General features: G+C 39.3%; 1 protein-coding gene across 2 annotated transcripts in view; it reads left to right on the plus strand.

The window, feature by feature from the left end:
• The window catches only part of LOC134668045 (calmodulin), a 40,261-nt gene that overhangs the window by 3,570 nt on the left and 12,481 nt on the right, over positions 1-24,210 (plus strand). Inside the window, exons 1-2 of one of the 2 annotated variants that reach the window (XM_063525493.1) lie at positions 3,477-3,601; positions 5,200-5,374. In XM_063525493.1, the coding sequence (XP_063381563.1) occupies positions 3,587-3,601; positions 5,200-5,374 (190 nt within the window). In that variant the 5' untranslated portion in view covers positions 3,477-3,586. Of the gene's footprint in view, positions 1-3,476; positions 3,602-5,199; positions 5,375-24,210 lie in introns of those variants that run through there. The other variant, XM_063525494.1, reaches the window with a different exon arrangement.

A 24,210-nucleotide genomic window follows, 5' to 3' on the forward strand; every position in this document is an offset into this window, starting at 1 on the left:
GTTGTTCAGGAAGCTGTCCAGGTCGTCCCGCCTTCTCCGTTAACACATCTTGAAATAATGATGCGTTCATAACCATGTTGCTAGTCATCATAGCAAACACCATACCCCTTGCAATACCTGTAGTGTGTGGATGCTTGCAATTCCAGGCTTGTCCCTCTAGCTAGTCTAGCTGCACAGACGGGCGTTTTTAGAATTAGAGTCCGTCACGTAATGGAATTCCACACACCAAAAAAAAATTTTGTTTGCCTAAAAATGGGTTGAATTAAATCTACTATTTATATATTTTATGAAAATGTTACTTTCTTTCTATATAAATTATTTATATTCCTAATAAATCACTTTAAACTGAATGACAGCGAAGGTGACGATCCATTACGTTACAAGTTTTAGGCAGGTTTTAAGTGAAGATCGGAGTGTTTTAAGTGAACCAGTTTTTACTTATTGAAATACAAAACAATATTAATTTTCTAAAAACGAATAACAACTGCAATACTAAGTATTACAATAAAGTTATTTAAAGAAGTCTTTCCAATACGTCACATTTTTCGTTTTAATTGTTGCTTTGCAATCATTTTGTTATAAAAAACGTAAGGTAAAGGTATTATAAAAAGTTGTTTTTAATAATTATCATATATTACTCTTGCAAATGAGATCGAAATCAGTATCAATTATCCTAAAAATTTATATAAATTCTAATAAAATCAATCACAGCCACAGTAGGACAAAGTGACGTTATGGACCATAATATCGCGTTTAGGAACTACATGAAGGGTTTACATGTGCGGAAAATAGCTACTTAATTTAATACCTACTTAATGTTGTACTAAATTAAATAATTTAGTAATTAATACCTAATATTATAGTTTAAGTTAACAGATTTTGAAATTTCCTGCAGTAATTATGCTTTCGACTGCAGCAGTATTGCAGCACGATAATACTGCCGACTGCATTACTGCTACAAAATCAAAATAGATGTTGCTGCCCAATTTTTTGACATTTGCAGTTAGCAGTATTGTCGTACTGCAATACTGCTGCAGTCGAAAGCATAACCTGCGCCTGCCAGCGTTTTTTAGGTCGAGCCGCCACTGGTGCTAAGTAATTACTAGTAGGTCGAGTAGTTAGAAGAATATAGCTAGAATAAAATTATTTGTGTGTTTTTAATATCACTCTACCTACTATATTTTGGCAACTTAAACTGACGGCATGTAAACCGTGCATTTTCATTCCATACGTCACGTTTTTTTGTTCCACTAATACATCACGTAACGTTTTGGATGTGACGTAGGTATGCCGGTTGGTTAATAAAGCGAAATAGCGGTCTGATCGTCTGAATTTTCTTAATTATAATTATTTGATATCATACAACACATAATAATCTAACGTAATTCATAAATATTTAGTCAATAATTAACTCCTTATCTTCAGTTTAATTCAGTTCGTTGTGGAAAACAAATTTCTGCACATCGTGACGCACAACCTACACTAGCTTTTTTCGAGCCCAATTGTCTTGTAAAACCTAAACACCGGGTAATTATAGGAACATAATGTTACGATCATGTAAAAATCCGTATGATATTAGTAGATTTTTGCTACTAAGTTGGTAAAAACTCCGTGACGTTGGTGGAAATTTCCACTACGTCGATATTGAAGGACAACAATAAATTAAACTTTAATGCATATTTTTACTTTAGGTGCTAAAAAATAAGGTTTTTAATAGATTTTGGCTGGTACGATCTTATCACACAACAACCAGGTTCGGGCCTAGAAGGAGGCAGATATATAATATTTGGATCCAAAGTATGCAAAGTGTGCATGGGACACTCAAAAATCATCTCCCTTTCTTCAGTTTTTGTACATTTTCTTTACTTTAAAGTACCATTTAATCAGTTTTTTAACCATAAATACTCACATAATAAATCACTTTACAATTTTTGTATACATGTAGTATAGTTTAAAACAGTATTTGACGGTAAAAAAGTATACCAAAGTCGTAGGACAGTGATATTTTACCCAAATATTTTTTTCCGAAAACGCCCAGACATCAAAACTTGTCAACACCATCGCAATTTTGATCCATCATAAAATTTATAACTGGAATTCTCCCATTCAGGAGACCTTATTATAGGTTTTAAACCTTTTCTTTTTATAGAATCCCATACTGTATTTTCTTGAGTACCTATGCCTTAGACAGGCAAATAATGTAATGTAGCTTTAGCTTAATAATGGCTTTAAGGTCTTGTAACCAGGCCTTAAAATAAAATAAAAAATATGCTTAATAATATCATATTATTCAGAATAAATTTCCTACTTACTATTAAAATGAAGTCATAGAACTTATTATTTATGACTAGGTACATAATTGTTTCCTTAAAATTAATCTAATCAAACATTCTGGTTAATATTTTCATGTGTTACCTACTTCCCTATCACAATTACCTGCAAAAATATACCCAATTATTTGGTACATAATTATTTTTTGCCAACTAAATTAAAATAATTGTTAGTTCAACTATAATAATAAATAGGTATACCTACCTAGTTTGTAACACAATGAGGCAAGAATAAACATTACCTATTCTATTTAATATGGTTGGTTAACTAATATTTTTCCAAGCTTTTTTCCATGTTCATAATGTATGTAAGTTGTCTTTAAATTTTGCACCTCTACCCCAATTTTCAACCACAATTTATGTTGGTTGAATTCAGCTGAAATTTGGCATCTTTATGTAAAATCGGTGACAATATCATACCTGATACGACGATGTAGGCCGACTGTGGCCATTGAAACTCTTGATAAAACAATGCAACCTCATAGTTTCAGTTCTTAGGGCCGATACAGACGGAAAGCAACCCGACTGCAATTTGTATGGGAACTGCACGCCAACTGCAACGTCGGCGTGCAGTTCCCATACAAGGTGCACTCCGTCTGTACCTGCTCTTAAAATAATTAATTTTATGACAACTTTTGAATTGATATTCCTCCATCAATAAAGGCGGCAACGCACTTGCAGCCCATCTGGTGTTGCAGGGGTCCATGGGCGACGGTAATTGTTTACCATTAGCAGTTTTGGCCGAAACGTTAATGCAATTGAAAATGTTGGCCATTAACCATTATAAACTGAACCTTAAACCGTAACGGACGATTAGAGTTTACGATTCAATTTATAATGGTTAATGGCCAACATTTTCAATTGCATTAACGTTTCGGCCAACACTGACCATTAGGCGACATGCCTGCTCGTTTGCCTCCTAAATCATTAAAAAAGTCAATACAAAAGATAAAATAATAAGAGTGTTTTACAATAAGTCTTGATGATTAGTAGATGAGAAGCTTGTAGGTATCAGAATTCTTGTCAAGAAATTGTTAAATATCATCCTACTACTTATTCTTCCATAATTCGCAACCTAATCCTGTTCATATCAGAATTATCAAATATATTATAAAATACGATAATGTTAATAACGATGCAGTGCCCGCTATCAAAACGCCGCAGTGTGACGTGTTGTAATTACCCCTGTTATCTGGTTCTTATCAGATAGCTAGCCGTCGGCTGTGCGGTCTGTTTCGAATACTCCGGTACTAGGGATGGTCGTCATGGTTGTATGTATTTTTCATTATTTTATTGTATTTTGTTAACCTCTGTGTGATAAGGGTTCTGGTCGAATTTTTAGTGATCTTTTTGTATTTTTGTCGATATCGAAATTTATCTGCTAATCTTTTTTACACTACGTCAGAGGCAAACAAGCATACGGCCCGTCTAATGATAAGCAGTTACCGTAGCCAATAGACGCCTGCAACTCCCAGAGGTGTCACATTCACAGTGCCCATACTTCTCTTACCTATACTCGGAGGTTTGGACTCGCAGTTTTTGACCACCAACACATACGAAAGGTTAAGGCCATTGTATTAGATGCGTTGTCTAAGAAATATAGTTTGAAAGCTAAGAATGGCGCTGTACTGCCGGTGTAAGAACAGCGTAAAGCGCTATCTACATTAGCTGTCAAATCAAGAGTTGAATTTTACTCATATAGAACAATCAATCTTTGATTATTATAATTGTAAATATTCAAGTACATGACAGGATAATCCAAATAGTTTGTTACTTCTATTGCTTGAAATTAAGGTGGCAATTACCGGGAGTGTCCGAGACTGGGACATTTCTTTTCCTTTTGTCATATTCAGTAGATCGTCATCAATTTTTAATCTGAAATTCGATTAAAATCCTCAAGTGTTTTTGTTATCTGTGATCACCTTGAAAAATGTCATTATCTTGATATTAATTGCTTTTTCTTGGAATGTTCATCTGCAGTGTTAATTACCCATTATTGTTGACGTGGTAATTCTTGATAAGAAAAACTGTGAAGGAATCTTTGTTGAAGTGTGAAATTTGTTATTGAATGATCTGGGAAGTTATTTGTTTATGTCTGTTGCGCTCAGTTTTTCTTATGTACAGTCCGCTGCAGAGATAGTTGAATTGAGAGTTGATGCGGGAGGGGAGGGGGGGGTCAGTATCTCTGTAGCTGACTGTAGGTACCTTTCCAACTTGTACTTTTAAGGTCATGTTTCAGTAATATGGTTGTCTAATTTCTGACTTGTTTAATTGCAATTATTGATTTGTCTAACAAGCCGTTGATAGTTGTGTGTACCTGTCATTTTGACATATGTATTTTGTTAGAAAGAGACGCAAACAGTGGTATGTTAAGTACGGTCAGACTCAGATATGAATAAAGGGGGGTAAACATTAAATTGCATACTAAGACTTAGGGATCTACTTAGTTGTTTCTCTAGATTAATACTATGCTGATTAATTATGCGAGTAAAGAAACTAAGATTAATTACATCATCAGCTTATTCCAGTTTACTTCATATGCCTATATTATTTTAGGCAGGCAATTCGATTGATCACTTGCGTGGATTTTCATCAAACCTAGTCTGAGGGTGGCAATCAGGTAAGGGTGAGGCTGAGGGTGGGACAATCTGACATTAAATGCTCCTTTTTGAATAGAATAATAAATGTGACGTCCCACGGGTAAAGGTACCTTAAGGCGGTTGGCACTTACGCTATTATTAATGCCGCTCCAATATTATTGCGGCGCTATGCGACGTAAGCGCCAGCCGCCATAAGGTACCTTTTGCCGTGGGACGTCACAAATACCCACGTGAACAGTTGAATAACTAATATTATCTAAATTTTCCAGGCTGACCAGCTAACAGAAGAACAGATCGCCGAGTTCAAGGAGGCGTTCTCACTGTTCGACAAGGATGGCGACGGCACCATCACGACCAAAGAGCTCGGCACGGTCATGCGCTCCCTAGGACAGAACCCCACAGAAGCCGAGTTACAAGACATGATCAACGAGGTCGACGCGGACGGTAAGTCTTAAATATCACGAGTACAGCTCGGTAGGACAACGGCCAAAGAGCTCGGCACGGTCATGCGCTCCCTAGGACAGAACCCCACAGAAGCCGAGTTACAAGACATGATCAACGAGGTCGACGCGAACAGTAAGTCTTAAATATCACGAGTACAGCTTGGTAGGACAACGGCCAAAGAGCTCGGCACGGTCATGCGCTCCCTAGGAGGACAGAACCCCACAGAAGCCGAGTTACAAGACATGATCAACGAGATCGACGCGGACGGTAAGTTTAAATATCATTACGGTAGTTCTATTAGCTATTCTGTGATATCACGAGTACAGCTCGGTAGGACAACAACCAAAGAGCTCGGCAACCGGCTCCCTAGGACAGAACCCCACAGAGGCCGAGTTACAAAATTTGGTCGAAACGAGGTTGACGCGGACCGTGAGTAGGTATAACTATTACAAACACAGCTCGGCATGGTGATCCATTCTTGGGGACAGAACCCCACAGAGGCCGAGTCAAGACAATCAATGGGTCGACTCGACACCGACGGTGAGTACATTTATCATGATCTGAGCGCTGCACAGTAATAAGCTTACTACAACAGAACCCCACAGAGTCCGAAAAAGATATGATCAGCATTGACGCAGATGGTAGGTACAACTGTCACGACCACAGCTAGGCGCGGTGATGCGCTTACGAATATATCGTTTTTAAGAAAGAGTCATTAAACATGCATTTTCCGAGTAGATTAATATGTTCTGTTCTAGTAGAACGAACCACTCAAAACACTACCGATAGTTAATGCAGCGTTTTTAACCTTCGACAGCTTTCCTACCTAACTACTTAATAACAATTTATTACCTACCTTACCTAGTTACATACTTTATTTTATATTCCGACCACTATCGCGTATTAAGATAGCGAAACCGATACGATTCTCAGTAGGTACGTACTTCAACGTACGTGGTGTTACCCACTTATGAATGAGTCAAATACGATAAGTGCTTAATCGATTTAATGTAAAATAAAAATTCCTATCATGTTGCAAAATGATTTTTTGATGTCTTTACAATATATACCACAAACACCTATCAAATATGTGTCAAATAGTTAAAATTGAGCGGATGTTATGGATTATGAAAATCAAAGGACGCGTCACATTGGTTTTGCCATTGAATTTTAGTCATGGTTACAACTCGTAGGAATGTAAACTTATTTTTATGGCTTTGAACGTAAAAACACTGCCTTATTAGTTTTTACGGGCAGTTTTCTGTTAATATTAGCTATTAGAGGTGTTAATACCCGTGACTAAAGTGGTCAGTAGACGTCCTCGATCGCAAGATTGCTTAATCATATCAACACGATAATTGCGAATAGAAACTTGACAATTATAGGTCTGCCACTTGCCACCAGGTTGATAAAGAAATAAGACACTAGTGTAGCCCCCAAAACATTGGCATTTGAAGTTGGATGATTGGGTAGTAAATTGGCCAATCAAACCGTCATTATATCTTTATAAAAACTGTGATAACTATCCGATAATTATCTTAAGCAGTATAATTTTCTTGATAATTTCAAACTTTGAATTACGAAGGTGGACGTCATGAATAAATTTCTTGTAATTACTATTACACTTCTGACCCAAACAATTATTTTGAACGTCAAAAATGGCGGTAAGCCGTCTTGGGTCCCTAAAGAGCTGTTCCTTTGTTTAGTTCCCTGCAAATATCGAATGTTCTCCTCAACGGTCTAACGATTTTGCATCTGCGTTTCTTAAACCATGAGAATAATATAGGCCAGAGAATAATAGACCTTTTTCTTAAGCATTAAGAGCTTTTTTGCTTTGGAAATCGTGTTTTGTCGTTGTCTTATTATTCCCATTTGTTAGGGAGCAAACATTTTGAAGAATAACGCTAAACTAGTTTTCAATAACGGCCGATTACACCAGACTGCACAAGCAGTTTGCAAAGTTCGCAATTGTAAGTCGGATGTCACATCGCTTAAGAGAAGGAAAACGACTACGCATAGTCGGAAAATATGTTTCTTTATTGTTACGAAAATTGTAATTTTATTGTTACATATTTACATTTTGTTATATCACTACACCTTATAAAACAAAGTCCCTCTGTTTGTATGTTTGCGATACACTCAAAAATTACTAAACGGATTTTCATGCGGTTTTCACCTATGAATAGAGTGATCCTTGAGGAAGGTTCAGGTGTATAATTTGTTTTGGTTTACCCGTTCGAAGCCGGGGCGGGTCGCTACTTAATACATTCATTGCCACCAAGTACTACGGGCTACGCTTGTAGCGCGTAACCACGGTTTCGCCGTATGGAGCGCGTAGTCGCTACGAACAGCGTACCCGACAGTCTGGCTCTTGGCCCTGAATGTGTTAAAATAATATCAACACGCGTGTAGTGTAGGTGACACTTTCATGTGACTATAATCACGTGACACTATACAAATATTGATTCGGCGGCTAAACAAACAAGAATTAAACCGTGCTGTTGAACCTACGTGATACTCGTACTTAATGTTTGAAACACAATGTAATAAAATATACTACGCACTAGTTTTACTACTTAGTTAGGTAGGTATTATTGTCACGAGAGATATCATATTGCTTGACATGGCACTGCTATATTTATATGTCTAGACAGTAGCAAACGAACATACGAACCATATTCCCAGATAAAATTACAATTGGCTACTTTCCTACTAGTCAAATCAGCTTCTTTTTTAGAACTGTCAAATCGATTTGCTAATATGGAATTTATATGATAACGTGTGTAGTGACGTCACAGTCAACTCACCTACTTTTTATACTTCCATCCAATTTATTAAATAGAAATTGTGTTTAAAAATAACTGCTATCTATGTTTTTCTAATAATCATCTGGTGCTTTATTTCGTGCACGGTGTGAAATAATTTATTTTAAGTAGAGGAGAGTACCCAATTCGGTTGCCCCAATTTGTCAAATATTTCATTACAAAATTGTCACAAAGTCAGGATTCGGTCGTCAAGTTTTGTATTTTTTTCCAATTCGTCAATTTTATTACAGTATTTTATAATTACGCAGCTTTATCAATTCGATTCACTCGTTTTTGATAGTTTCTCTAGTTTTTGGGTACAATATGGACACACGACACGAAAAAGTAACCTTTATGACTACTTACTTTTATTAATTAGACTAATCTAATTAATAAAACTATTAAGTAGTAAATAAAACCACACTGATGTGGTTTTGGTACAATAAAAAGCTTGACTAGAAATATGTACCCAGATACATTCTTACATTCTCATTAATAATTATAATTATAATTTATTTCGTCATCACAGGTAACAGTTAGGTGACAGTTAATACATGATTTGGTGACTTTTACGCTATAATGCGTAAAAGAGCGGCATCCCTATTGCATAGAGCGCAGGGCAGCGCCAACAGTCTCCTAAACGCATTTGTCGACAGAGTAGACTGCCCACTGATGAGGCGTATGGAATCAATTGCACGAACCCAACGCATCATCAAAATAAATAGTATTAAGTAGTTTTAGGTATTTATTATTTTACATTTTGTACTAACACTATGGGTTCAATGCCTGAAATAAATAATTTCAATTTCAAAATTTAAATTTTACAAAATGTCATTAAACATTAAAACCATTCTTACATTTGGTTACATTCTTAGTGCTGTTTCTTCGCATTTTTCTAAACTTATTATTAAATAAAAAGAATAAAATGACCGTGACTAACACAAAATTTTTGTGTTAGTCGCGGTCATAATCAGGAAAAAATCCGCCATCAACAAACCTCGCCACAGCAAATATTATTAATGCAGGAACTGATATCGCAGTTTGCCGTAGTAAGCCGGCACCGTGATACGCCTTATCAGGCGGCTCGGCACTGCTGTAAATATTTTGCCATATGTACATTGTTGGCATGAAAACATAGTTGGCCAGACTAGCTAGCATGACTGATTATAACACATTAGAAAAAGTTTACTATGTCTACCTTAAAAGGCTATACCTAACGATATACTATCTCGATTCCTTTTCGTCATAAGTAAAAAAACATCATTCTATGCTAATTATGTACCCTAATTAGTACGTGCTTACCCTACATGCCTGTAAAGATTATGAAAATTGAAAACGACATTAAATAACTATTTCCTTATTTACTATCTTCTGTAGGTAAATGTTGACCCGGAAAGACGGCAGTTTTGTCGTGTTTTTTATACATTACATTTTTAAATCGAGTAATGAGGTATACCTACTTATTAATAGCAGAACCGTCGCAAAGCATAGGACACGACGGTATGTGACACCTTACATATAACTCCATATGTCACAAAAACTCACGCCAAGGCAGTAGACGCCGGCTGTCTCCATTGATTATTAATACGATCAGAACAAAACTATCCAATAAAAATAGCCCTGACCTGTTTGGGATTACCGGGAGTCTGATCGCAGAATACTGGGAACCTTTGTTACCAGTTATATGTTGCCTAATACAAGAAATGTTTTCGTCTGGCCACTATCCCGAAATACTAAAAAGATCAAGGGTATGTCCTATATATAAAGGTTCAGGTGATGCGCGTTTGCCTAATAACTACCGCCCAATTACGATAGTGCCGACAATTTCTAAAATTATCGAGTCGATATTAGCATCTTCTATAACTCGCTATCTTGAGAATAATTCCATTCTTTCGCCCCAACAATACGCCTACAGGAAGGAGCAATCTACAACCTCGGCCTCTCTGCAGCTAGTCAATAAGGTGGTGGCGTCTATGAATGAGGGATTAAAAGTGGCCGGATTACTGTGTGATCTATCGAAAGCTTTCGATTCAGTTAACCATAGCCTACTTAAAATTAAACTAGACATGCTGGGCATAAAAAACAAAGCATACAATCTGCTATCTACATTTTTAGAGGGTAGGTCGCAAGTCGTAGAGGTACAAAGTCCAAATGAAAAATTTAGGTCTTCACCGGCTTGTGTCACCGTAGGAGTGCCCCAAGGCTCAGCCCTGGGAAATGTTCTCTTCCTAATTTTTGTCAACGACTTGCCTAGAGCTGTCACAGAAGGCCAAATAATACAATTTGCCGATGACACAAGTGTCGTGGTGACTGGCAAGACATACATTGAACTTGAGTTTAAGCTAAATCTAGTCATTGAACAGTTGCAAGCTTGGTTTAACTCAAACGGTCTCAAATTGAACACTGAGAAAACAAAATGCATCCTCTTCAGTGGTCGCACCGTCAACTACCCACAACTGACTTTGTGTGGAGACATCCAGGTTGTTAGGCTCGTAAGGTTCTTGGGTTTCCAACTTGATAACACGCTTTCATGGAAGCCTCACGTCGAGCTAGTATGCAACAAGTTGGCTACCTCTATATATGCACTGCGTGAGCTTAGCAGACTGGTGTCGCCAAAAACACTCCTGCAGGTGTATTATGTCTATATACATTCCATCATATCCTACGGCGTTATCCTTTGGGGTAACTCATCGGATAGTAAAAGAGTGCTAATTTTACAAAAAAAAGCTCTTCGTATCGTAGCGGGTGTTCCCAGAAATACGTCTTGCCGAGATTTGTTTAAATCAAAAAGAATATTAACTGTATGCTCGATGTATATACACGATACAGTGATGAATGTGAAGCGAAACTTGAAAACATTCAAACGAGTCGATGAAGTCCACAATTATAACACACGAAACGCTCATCGCCTCACGAATATTCGTAAAAGGCTGGCGCTATGTACAAAAGATCCAAGGGTGATGGGACCATCTCTTTATGAAAAGTTACCTAAACGTGTGAAAGACATAGCCAGTGTGTCGGAATTTCAGTCCCAACTAAAGCAAATACTGCTAGGAAATACAATATATTATATGGATGAATTCATGAGACCTTAAACTATGTATTGTTTGTTAGAATATCCCGTATTTAATAATGTACTTTGGACGATCATAATATTAATTCTTATATATTAACATATTAATTTATAATGCAATGTAATATTATGAAATAAATAAATATCATATCATATCCACGTGCGGCGTCTACTGCCTTGCCGCATACCTATAAGTCTGGTATAGCCTGTTGTAGCAGGGCTGCAGGGGTTGTCACACCGGCTTTTTGGCGGGCTTTGAGCAATACCAGTAGCAGGGGTTGGCACACCGGCTTTTTGGAGATACGAATGCAGCTCTTTGATATTCCTTTCCTAGAACTGGTGTTTTCTTATGCAGTTGGCTCTTCTCAAATTTGCCGGTCCCTGCAGTAGCGGTCTCAACGCCATGAGTGAGCCAGTTTCTTTGCTATAGAAAATTTTCCTACAGTGTGTTACTCGTATGCATGCGTTAGATTCGGTAGTAAACAAAACTGTGTAGCTGCAATTTAAAACTCATTAGTGACATTGACATTATTTGGACTAATAGCCCATTAGGCTTACCAGGATAACTGACACAAACAACTACACTCTTAACTGAACGGTGGACCTTGTGCCTTTTGTAATAAGGTTTACGAATTGTCAGTTAACAGTGTGGGCGATGGTACCTACTGCACATGTTATTTATCGCCTGTCTGAAAATGTTGTTCGTCCTTTGCCCTTGACATTTAGGAATAAAATATAATACAATAAAGCACACGATAAACAAATTATGTGCCGGCCTTCGAAGAGTAACATATTGCAGGTGACTATACCTTCACGCTCCGCGTTTGGTGGCCCATTTTTACTCATATAAACTGCCACTGTGACAGACAGACAAAGAAAATAGACACAGATGATATGAACGTCCATGGAAAATTTCATGTTATTTCAGAATGTCAGTTTAAAATTAAAGCGTAACATCGATTGTACGGCGGCGGCTAGGATCGTGTGTTCTTAACCATGATCCTAGGATCGTATGCTCTTAACCATGATCGTTTCTGTACTTTCTGTATGCACATCACATCTAAATATAGACGTTGGTGTGACGTGTTACTAATTAAAAAGACAATTACAACTGTCGATGCACATAACACCAGCGGACGTAATTAATTGTGACAAGTTATTAACTGGCGTAGGTACGCAGTTGACACATGTCACGGCTTATTACGGTTAGGTTTCAACCCATACCTATGTTCCTGACGTGATGTGTTATGATATTAGTACCTAACAGATCATGCCATATCAAACTTTTATTTTTATTTAGCTTTTGTACCCTAGTTGGTAGTGACCCTGCCTACAAAGCAGGAGGTCCCGACTGTGTTCAGTTTATCAATCATCACAGAACACAGATATTTATTTCTGAATTGTGAATGTTATTAAGTATTTGATCTACATGTATGATATCGTTGCCTAGTACCCACATCACAAGCCTTATTGAGCTTACTGTGGGGCTAGATCGATGTCTACTAGCGAGACTGACCCATAATATTTCATTATTTTTTTGAAGCTTTCATGTAATTCCAATCGTTCAAGATTTTCAGCGGTGTATGCCCGTTTGTTTTTATTTCATGTCCTCTGTAAAACATTTTGCCTAAGCACTACAAATCCATTATCTTGGTCGCAGTTGGGTCTGCGTTAATATTTACTATGTGGCAAGTTGGCAACTGGGACGGTGTTAACACCCTCACAATGCTACGCACGACGTGTAAAATGCAGTGGAAACAATGCTATATTGTGGCCGGAGCGTTTCAACTTGGGAAAATATCTTTCGTATAATAAAATAAACACACGAAATAGTCTAGAACTAGACGGACCCATGTAAAATAAAATACAAAAATAATTGACCGTAATTTTAGTCTGTAGTTCAAATGCAAAAACATTCAAAAGTTCGTTCAAAAGATTCGTTCTAGACGTAACCTCTTAGAAGCCAATTTTTCATGGTAATTTTCGTTTCTAGAGCCTAATCACGTCCATATCTTGTGTGTAGGTATTCAGAACAAGCCCGCTTTACATAATAATATAATATTAACTCGTTAATGTCAACCACATTACACAGTAGCGTGTTATTCCACGAAACTCTGGTTTAAAAACACCTTATTGCTTTGAAATAAGGTATACATTTCTGCTACAGTTGCAAGATATTATAGTTTTGAATCTTATTGTCCAGAGAATAAGGTTCAAAATAGCTTGCAAACTGCAAAGCGTCAGTTGCAGAAAGGATGAACAAATACGGCTTGACGGGGAAGCAATGAATAATAAGTAGAAAGCTTTCGAGCATTAACATGCTTCGTATGTGCCCGTATTGTTAGGCTGCCTTTTCACGAAGGCAGAGATGAGAGACGTGCGGAAATCGACCAGTAGCATTACATTACTACCAAGCCATTGGCTCCGCTCCCTCGCCAGACAAAGAATGAAGGACTTTGGAGCAGGATATCTGGTACCAAAGGACTTCAAAACGCTACCCATGAGCTCCATCATCCGGCACATGGATATGGTGGGAAAAGCTCTTGAGTAGTTGACGGATCTTTTTAGGGGGTAATTGCACAAAAGATCCCTATGGGTCGAAGTGTATGCAAGGGCCTCCGAAAACAATAAGATAAGACTCCCTCATGGCTCCTCTCATCTACGCCTCATCTCATCAGGCAGCCTTAGAAGGTCTTTATGCGAATTCACACACTGTACGAATATGTACTACAGCCGGTCCGATCTGTAGCTGCATATAACTTCTTACCAACCGCCTAAGTTACACATGCAGTAGACCGTAGTTAAGCTAAATGTCATACTTGTTGCTGTGAAAGGGTTGTCAAAACATTGCTGATTTGCTATTTATTTATTCTGCTGTGTTTATTCATTCTCGTAGACATTGTCTGGAGGATACAGCCGGTTGCCAACTGCAACGGACGCCTACGCAACTGATGAGTGTTGTTAAGTGCTTGTAATAAATCGTTTAGGATAAATTATCAGCAATGTTTAATCTATTTTTCCAACCCAAACATTACATGTCTTCTTTATTTGAGACATACACAATAAAACTTATTAAATTATCTTTTATTTAGGTTTTGCCCGAGACTTAGCCTTCGTAGAATAATGTTTTCCGTAATAAAAAGTTTGCGCCCAGACTTTTCATTTTCATTCATCAAATCATTTAATGGCCGACACAGACGGACTGCAACCCGACTGCAACTTGTATGGGACTTGCACGCTGACGTTGCAGTTGGCGTGCAGTCGCGAAGCGTGTAAGCGTGAAGAGATGTTTAGGAGTACGTGGAACTTTACTTTCGCTTTTGTATTAGTAAGAATTTCCTTTACCTTTCATGTTTGTGGCAGCAAAAAATCGGTTTTGCTGTATAAAGCAACAATAAAAGTACAAAAAATGACTTAAAATTCAGTTAGGCCCGGGTCTCCTATTTTATGCTGTACGCGGCGTCTGGCGTCAGCGTCAACGTTTTTGAACAAAAAAGACGCTGACGTCGACGTCTAAAACAGACCACAACAGTACATCTCTATAGTAAGCATCGTGACGCAGACGCTGTAAGCGGCCGATGGCGTTTATAGGAGACCCGGGCCTTAGGATCCTTGTCATTTACATACAAGAGGTTAATCCGGTCTGACAGTTCAAAAATGACAATCGAACTCATTGAATATAAAACACGTTTGAAGTGCCGCATCATGCGGCCGCTAAATCGCCTATGCCTTGACAAGGGTGGGATGGCCCTCGCCTTTGACATTTGCATGAAGCCCTCCAAACGTTGACCTAGGCATGGAATAAATTGTCTAATAAAACCGACGTCAACCTGAACGCATGGCGCCAATGATGCGTTCTCGTTTTCGCCGTGTTTATTGCCGCTTAAACCAATCGCGAGTCAAACGCGCCCGAACAATTGCGTGAATAACTGCTTTAAATGAGGGTATTTTCTCCATTCAATTGTCATCTTCCAGTGATAACAGACATCTTCGTTTTTCACCATTCAATTGTCATCTTCCACTGACAATTTCCTGTACATTTCTGGGTCTGTAAGTAGCGACAGTACTTACAATGTTTACTTGTTTAACCAGCAATGTACGGTGAATACATCGTGAAGAAACTGGCGTGGTGGTGTGACGACTTCAGCTAGGTATTCGATATCTCTAAAAATCAGTGAAAATACGATTGTAAAAAGGTCTCGTAGGTCCGTTGGTCCGTAAAGCCGTTTCCTGTGGATTGCAGTAAATTAATTCGTGGCCGCGATAACACTTTCCTATCCGCCTTATCAATGTTTAGCTGGCTGGATACATTATTATACCTTTAAATGTCGAAGTTCACTTCTGCTACACTGAAAAACATGAGTATTACCTAGGTGAACCAACTTTTTCTTGTCACTAGTTGCCATGGTTACGGTCTCTTGGGTCACTCTTAAAATAATAGTTATTTCGTATTTAAATGAACCAAACTTGAATTTTTAAGGCCTTTCCATAATGGGTCATCTACTAAGCACGTTTGTAGTACAGTCAGCAGCAGAAGTTGCTAAGCGGGCGAGGTCTTCAAAATGCTCTTGACGCGACTTTATTTTTAAGAGAATAAGAGCGTGTCGAGGTTATTTGGAACACCTCGATCGCTTAGCAACTTTTGCTGCTGACTGTACAGCAGCTCTTCTAAGAAACTGCTACAATTGTCTCCTGCCTGACGGACAAAATAACCGCCGTATGTTGCCGCTACGGACTAAAGAGTTAAGAAAAAGAAGACAAACCTTCACAGGATGCCGTACTAAAGCGGTTCAGACTAATTGACCTAGAACATCGGCCTTGATAAATGTAGGAAGAATACCAGTTTCACCTCACCGACTCCAACACCGAGCTAGATCCAATTCCAAGACCAAACGCTCAATTACTCTAGTCCTGTATCCGTAGATTCAGCGAAAACCGCGGTAATTGCGTCTATAGTTGAGTCAAACACTCGCTGCACGCGAATACGTAGTGTGCTCTCTGTCACACATACCTGCGGCGGGCGACGTCCTGTCTCTTTTTTTCTTGCAGCGGGTTTTAACTCGACTATAGTTCTTTCTGTCGAGTCGTAAAGCGTCTACGAATAGAGTTTAATTAAACAGGTAAATCTAAATTGCAATTGCGGAGATTCGTTCAAGCTGACAAATTGCTTTCTCGCTGCAACTTCGTTCCGACGAATACTTACGGTAACGCTTCGATGAGTTAATATTGAACGATAAATATTACCCCGGGCAAACTCCCACTGGTAATCAACGTCTTGTAATTATTTAATGTTCCCGGAGATTACTCAACTCGCGCCCACAATTTATTTAATAAAACATTGCCGCCACGTTATCGGATTTGTAAACTTTTGTAGAATTCAGCTGTTTGCCTCTAGGTATCATTCGGAAATGTAAGAGTGAATGAGATGCAGATAATGATGTTTAGATTTTAGATTCTTGCGGTAGGTTCTCAGATGACCATCAGGCGGGCGTCTTCTGTCGTCGGAACGTGACAAATGATCTCGTCTAGAAAGCGCCTGTGCAATGTCGACAAAGTCAGTTTGACTTTCACACAACCGTCGACGTCACACTATTTATTTTGGTCGCGTTAACAACCAATGATTTTTCGAATTTCGCCCGGCGTTTCGCGTTGGCGTCCGACTCCCACTGACCGATTTCCGCAGAGGCCCAGTTGCAGGCAAGTTTCATTGACCCCTGCAGCGTTTTATGGCGTTTCGAGTGCAGTTTTACGCGAACGCTGAACCGCTCTGCGCAGCTGAGAATCCTGGATGTTAGCTGCGGAATGGGGCCAGATCCGACGTGTTGACTTTATCCGAGATTTACTGCGACAGCGCTACCGCGAATGTTTCTTTTTTCTACAAGTCCCTGCTCCCTAGTTGGCAAGGTTCTTGCGGTGATGTCACTGCGCGCGATAAGAAGTCGTTCACTCGCGATGCGCGGCCCGGCGCTATTTGTGGATCCCGCGGGACGTTAAACCGGCTCCGACAGCTGACCGGGCTCTTCGGCTTAAACGCCTAATAAATCCCATGACCTTCGCCGCTAATGACACAAAGAATCTGCTGTCCATAATGTCAAACACAAATAACGCTTAAACGACACCTACGAATCTGTTGATTGAACAGCTCAACTCTTATCACTGGAGACGTGTAATAAAACGTAGCTAAAATAAAAACGCTTGACGTAATTATGAGCTCAGTAAAGAGCTGTCTCAACGAAGATAACTCTTAACGAGGTGATAAAGCACGAGACCGCGACTCGGGAAACAAGGATTCGTGGATAGCAGGGAGGGGCAGGCGATCAATACTGGCACGTGGCTTGAGCCCTCTCGAGCGTGAGGCGCTTCCAGAGGCTTACCGAGTTACAAACCAGTATAAAGGTTCGTTTCAGCATAGGTTTTTCAAGGTCAAGTTACACTGGTCTTTAGAGACTAGTGGAACAAATGGGAATATACACCTGCAGCCGTGCTCTAGGTAATCCTCTCGCCAAGCATTGTATTTCTGAGCGGGAATGTAAACTTTAAACGTGGGGTTGACGTTAGGGAGAATTCTGAAATCCGTTTCGATTTTTCTACGTTCACCTGAGCTCGCTACGTCTAGTACGTTCATAAGTTGATTGACTTTAAGGCAAAGTAGGTATTAGCTTTTAAAACCTTCTTCAACTGAATGTATTTGTAGCAGTAGTAGTAATCACTTTCTTGTACACAACACAGGGTTACATAATGTTTACAGAAATAAAGGTACAAAGGCGAACTTATCCCTGCAAGGGATCTCTTCCAGCTAACATTCGAGTAGATGAGGGGAGACTTCAAATTAGATAGACAAGACATTACGGAATGCACAATAATACTTAACCTAACCAATATGTCCAAAAGTAAATAAAATAAATAAATAATATAATATACATAGTATAAGGTGGTGGTGGTACTTACTGGTGCTCGACGCGGTCCCAGTACATGTCAGCATTGTCAATAGAGGTGACAGCAGTCATCTATTGGGCATTAGCATGTCGAGCACTAGTACCACCACGTTAGATTTTGTTAATTTCACATTTCACGCAACTGTCGTCCTAAAGGTTGTCAAACTTGCTATGCAAATATATTCCAGCGTAAATATTACCTATTTTATATTGCTAGAGGTCAGTCCACCAATGCCAACGTAAAGTTATCCAATTAGAGTCGAGTGGCATATCTGTGCTCGTCGAAATCTGTCAAACGGCTAATTTATATGCCAATATATCAAGACATCACTCAGTCAATGATAAACGTAATGTTTACTTCATTAACGCCAACTTCAGTAAACCGATTTGCACAACCATCGCGGTTTTGCTATAACCTGAACAACACTCTAAACCCTATTTAAATCTACTCCGATTAACCATGCTAATACGACACACAGATCCATTCATAGCTCAATCGCCTGCATAAAAATGCAAATAGCCCGCAGGTGTGCTGTGCACCAGTACCTACGCCAATTAGGCTGACTGCGCCGAGTCGGCGCGATCTACTCTGACTTGATTGACCTGAATCGACCCCCCATTACTCAAGTCGGGAACATATCGATCGACACTCATAGCAGGTTGACCGAGTTTACAATTTTCTACCTTTTCACTTAGAAAGTTAACGGGTTCGTTATAATAGAAACTGTTATCGATCTAGGGCGCATCGGACTAGCTAGGTTTTTATTTGTGGACGTATTCCTTTACTGAAGCAAGAAATAAAATGCGAATATTTAGCCAAACACTATAAAATAAGCATATTCGGCCTTGCAACATGTTGAAGACTACAATTTAGACGATTTGCTTGTTGATGTCTGAAATTGATTCACATAAGAAGACGCTAAATGTTTGAAGATATTGACATATAACCTGCTTGGATACCTTTCAACTTTCAATTCCTTTCATACTATAGGCCGACTGCCGTAGATCAGTCTGACAGACTCGTGTGACGCGAACAGCAACGCATGCGCCTGTTTATAGTGTTTATGCTTCTAATCCGGGATCACAATGGAAATAGGTTGTCGGTCAAGCAACTCGCGATCGATCGCCGTCGACTCTAACCGCGCGGCGCTCACTCACGCCAGGCCACGCTTTTTTAAAACCTGAACGATTTCCGTTGACATTTCTATCCAACTTTCAAGGTCAACCTCATTGTCTGTGTATGATAAGGATCCTGGAAAGATTTTTTAGTCATCTTTCTTTTTTTCTGGAACAAATTGGTACTGCTCTGTACGGCACAATCGAGATTTGAACTGACGATTTTTGACCATCACACGCATATGAAAGGTTAAAGGAACAGCCATCATAAAAGAGTACCTATAAGTCATAAAGTTTGGCCACGCAACAGTTCTATTATAATAATATTATAATCGCAGTAACGCAATGTTCAAAATGCCAATGTATTGTCGTGTTTAACAGTCTGTCCTTTTTTTTGCGAGTAAAATCCGTTATGGATACCTTATGTCGGACTTTCACCTAAAAACCTCCCAGTTGTCCTCCTCGGCGCATTTCGGACGGCTCTGGGATCTCCAATGAACGCGCCAGTGCCGTCCTAGCGCTATGCCCCTTTGTGGGTCCCCTCTTTTTTCAGCCGCAGTCCCTAGCTGCGACTGTCTCCGACCCCGAGAACCCTTTGTAGTCGCCTTTTACAACAGTCAGGGGATACCGTAGCCGTATTCTTACGCCCGGGCTACAGGGCGCGTGTAACAGTCTGTCCTAAGAAACTTTTAACATTGATGCATATCCGGACACTAAAACGATTTCCGTGCTATACTATCTCCACCTTGTGCTTCCAGAGTTATAGCCTTTCGCCTCTCATAAAGAACCTCAGTCAATTTGCTCCGGCTTTATAGAGGCAATGCGTCAAGGGTTGACCTCTCATCGGCATTGTTATTCGCGCCCCGATGCCGTCATTTGCTCTGGCCATTCGTTTTCCTGGTGGCTTTATGCCTCCGCTATTTTTCAGGTCCAATTAGTGCCAGCTAGTCAACAGGCTATTAGTTTCCTTCTACAATCATTTACCTTATTTGTTATACTGTAAGTTACTCTATCCTCTTTGTAGTCGACTTTAACTATTTTACACAAGCTTTTAACTTACAATGCTTATACATATCTTATGTAAGTATGTTCGGGTTAAATCTTGTAAGCTAAATTTAGACCTACTTCCCATTATTCGATTAAGCTGAAACTTGACATACATATGTAATTTGGCTGATCTATGATGGACACAGGATCAGAACAACGCAACCTAATGTTTGGTTTGTTAGAATTGTCTCGATGAGTATTATTTGCCTGATGAAAGAAAATGAAATAAAAAAATACGTATTTATTCGCTAATTGTGTAGGGCTGAGGAATTTTGTAAGCGTTTCTGGTTCATGTCGACTACGATGGTATAAATCAGTCAAGATGGCGGGCGAATGAACGGATAAAATAAAAGCGACAACGTGAAACTTGGAGTAACATTCCTCGCTCGTGTTCAAAGTAACCAGAAGCGATCATTAAAATAGACGTTGTGGCGACGCAAAACCGCAATGCGGTAATGAACTAGCACACTGAAACGAAGCCTTCGAACCCATTGAAGCGTCCGCAGTAATTTCATATAACACATTAACATCAGTTGCACCAAGTGTAGCCGTCAGCGGGCAAACTGTAGTGTTAATGGTTAGGATTTGGCCGGCCGCCAAGCTATTTATCGGGCCATCGGATTGTCGCATCGCCCCCCGTGAGCTCGCCTAGATAGCTGACCCATTGTTTGTCCTAATTGCTCCCAGAGTGCCCTTTGAGAAACTGAATCACGGACCAAATTACTCCAACAGACTATTTGGACCGGGGCTTTGGCGACAACCGACGCATACTAATCGCATTGATTCGTAATTCGAGGGAGCGTTCGGACGGAATTCATTCTAATTGAAGCGAATGTACCGCTAAATAAAGGGAACATTCTCCAAGTTGGCATGATTTGCATGGAAGTTTGGTGATAATCCGCGATAAACATTGTTGACACCGAGCAAAGCGCAGCGTCTGGAATCGCAGATTGCAAATGAATTTGCATATTCCTTTTGGCTTAGCGCCAGTCGCGATCGCGTGGACCAGACTCGTGTACTCGTAATCGCTTGTCGGAGCACCGTCTACTTAATTTGATGTGTTTATTCTTACAACATGGAGACTTGAGCGGTCTTATCTCCATTGCTGGAGCTTGCTTTGATGTTCTTCAGTCGTAAATTCGGCGCATAACGCGAACGATCACCTTTAGAAGTGATCAACCGTTCGCTCTAGCCAAATCTATTGTTATATTTTTAAATCAATAATTAAGATTCATTAGTCTGGTGTCTTACAACAATTAATGGTTATATAGGTGGCGTTTTAATCTGGTATTCGCTCATCTAATTGCCAGTCTTATAAGGAGTGTGCGCTGACGTTATGTTGAGTCATTGCGGCCTTGTATACCAGTACCGCATTATGTGCAAAATACACGTAGCTTATGTATACCATAGCCGTTTACATTACGTGCTTGCTGAAGCGGAGACTATTGTTTCATGTTGCCCTGAATATATAGCATAAAACGTTGTACTATCAGTATACTTCTTGGGCTTGGTTTTAAACCAAACATCCAGCTAAACAGCCTCTCTTGTCTGTCTTCCTGACCGAATTTGGAGTCGTCTTTTTGCATTTTTTTTGAGAGCAATTTTGACCACCACACACATGTGAAAGGTTAAGTCATTTTGGACGTTACCTGCCGATATACAAAACACAATTTAAACCCGAGGAGCTAAGATGCTCCTTAAAAAAACACTCGCGTAAATAGAATTTAAAAGCTTTTTACAATTACAATTTAAAAAAATTCCTTTCATTAACGTTAATCTTTGAGTAATTAACAATAAATCTTAACGCTTTATAGAACTTGGCTCATGGCATAAACTCTGCTGAATAATGTATTTTTCAAGACAATGAGAGTGAGTTCATATCTCCTTATAGCTGTGATAACGTGCGCGTAGGCGTAACGGTGTATGATCAAACTGATTACACAGGGTCTTACGTCATTTTGGATATAAACGTTCTATACCTGTGTACGAAATATTCTAATCGTTTTGGACGCAGGCAAGCGATAGCCGCTTTCAAGCCAGTATACACATAATCATCGAGTAGTGCCAATGCAGTGTGGGGTCTCACTTCTGGTTCACTGTTTTTTTAACCCCCGACGCAAAAAGAGAGGTGTTATAGTTTCGACTTTCGAGTCTAATGTTTAGTATGCGGCGGGAATAGTCCAGGAGCGAAACCGACTTTCCCCTGAAATCGTGTGTTTACAGAGTTGCTTTTAGATTGTCGGTTTGATTGCGGCGGACCGCTTCGTTGCCATTTTAATTGACTCTCGCCAGATTTATGACGATATCATGATCGAGATTGATTCGACAGCAAAATATTTAGATTAGATATATCTGTGGGATTGAAAACTATTTATAACCTACACACAGCCAAAGTGGCCAAATATATCGTGACACACCTTTTCGCCTATCATTATGTTTGATGTTGACTGTACTTAAAACCTGCTTAAGATTCTGAAGGGCCCACGCCAAAAACGCGTTTTAAGCGGTAAAAAGAGAAAAAAATATATGAAAACAGGTTGCACCGGCATATCGCGTGGTATAAGACATTTGACACACTAATTAAACCATGACTATCAATACATTCTAAAGAAGACATCACACAGATTAGTAACAGAAGAGAAAGTAAGACGGTCATCATCTAAATAAGGTACAATAATGAGATTGTACAGAATTGAAGCCTCACCCGGCCTAGTATCGACCAGGGGAAGCCAAGCGAGTCCGCGGCCTACAAACACACTTCGACCTACGTACGTACAGCGATCACTGACCACTTATGATCCTTTTGTCGTTGTAATAAGGTCTATTATCAGTTACGTGTTAGTATGAACAGACGTGGAGACTGCTACGATATCAATCGAATCGATTATTCTAGTATTTTCTGTACGCACTTTAATAAAGTGCATTTTCATGTTTAGGGGGCGGAAGCCAACGTCCCAAAAATATATTTAAACGCCTCTAAGACACTGACAAATAGTATCACTAAATATGTGTATAAAACGCGAGAGTTGTACTGACAAAATGGACTTGTAATTTGGTATATATTCTTGGAACGGTGACCTGTAAATATGGTTATGAATTCGACTGTACCAAAATGACACACGGTTTAGTTATTACATTTATAATTCAGATGACTTAAACGTACAACTTAAAATTAAGGTCAGCGCCATCAGTTTTCGAAGTGCGAGTATAGGTGCTTAAGCCCAACATTAGGAATCGTAGAGAGATTCTGAATATTTTAAAATAAATTCTGAAATTTTTCCGAAACATTACACTAAATTTGCAATATTATATACCCTTACAAAGAGTCACAACGTGTTCGACTACATGAAAATCTAATACTTATTATGAAACAACATATTACTCACAGCATGTAATAATTTGTGTTAACTGTTTATTTGTCCTGTTTGTTCACTCGCCTATGATCCCATTATCCTCTCTACACCCGGCGGGAATTCCTTAAACAAGTATCCTTAAAACCGCACTTGTCCTTGACTAAACGGGTTTTTCATAAACATTCTGCTTAACAATACAATGTGGTGTTTGTTATTAAGAGTGCTATTACATTTCGGGGTTGAGCTAGTTTAGGTATTTTACGCGCTGCGGCAGGCCGTGCGAGCTCAGTATTCCGATCCCTTCTACTACACTCGCACTACAATGATGGATTAAACATTCTTGATCCTTCGCGAAGCATATTGAAATCAACCATAACAACACTAACTGTACTTAACTTATAAAGTCCTAAAACCGTTATTTGGTAAGTACGAAAATACTAAATGCAGTGCAAATGTACATAGGGGCTGTTCATAAATTACGTCATCTATTTTTGACCCCCCCATCCCT

Source organism: Cydia fagiglandana, chromosome 10 (assembly GCF_963556715.1).
Source record: "Cydia fagiglandana chromosome 10, ilCydFagi1.1, whole genome shotgun sequence".
NCBI lineage: Eukaryota > Metazoa > Arthropoda > Insecta > Lepidoptera > Tortricidae > Cydia > Cydia fagiglandana.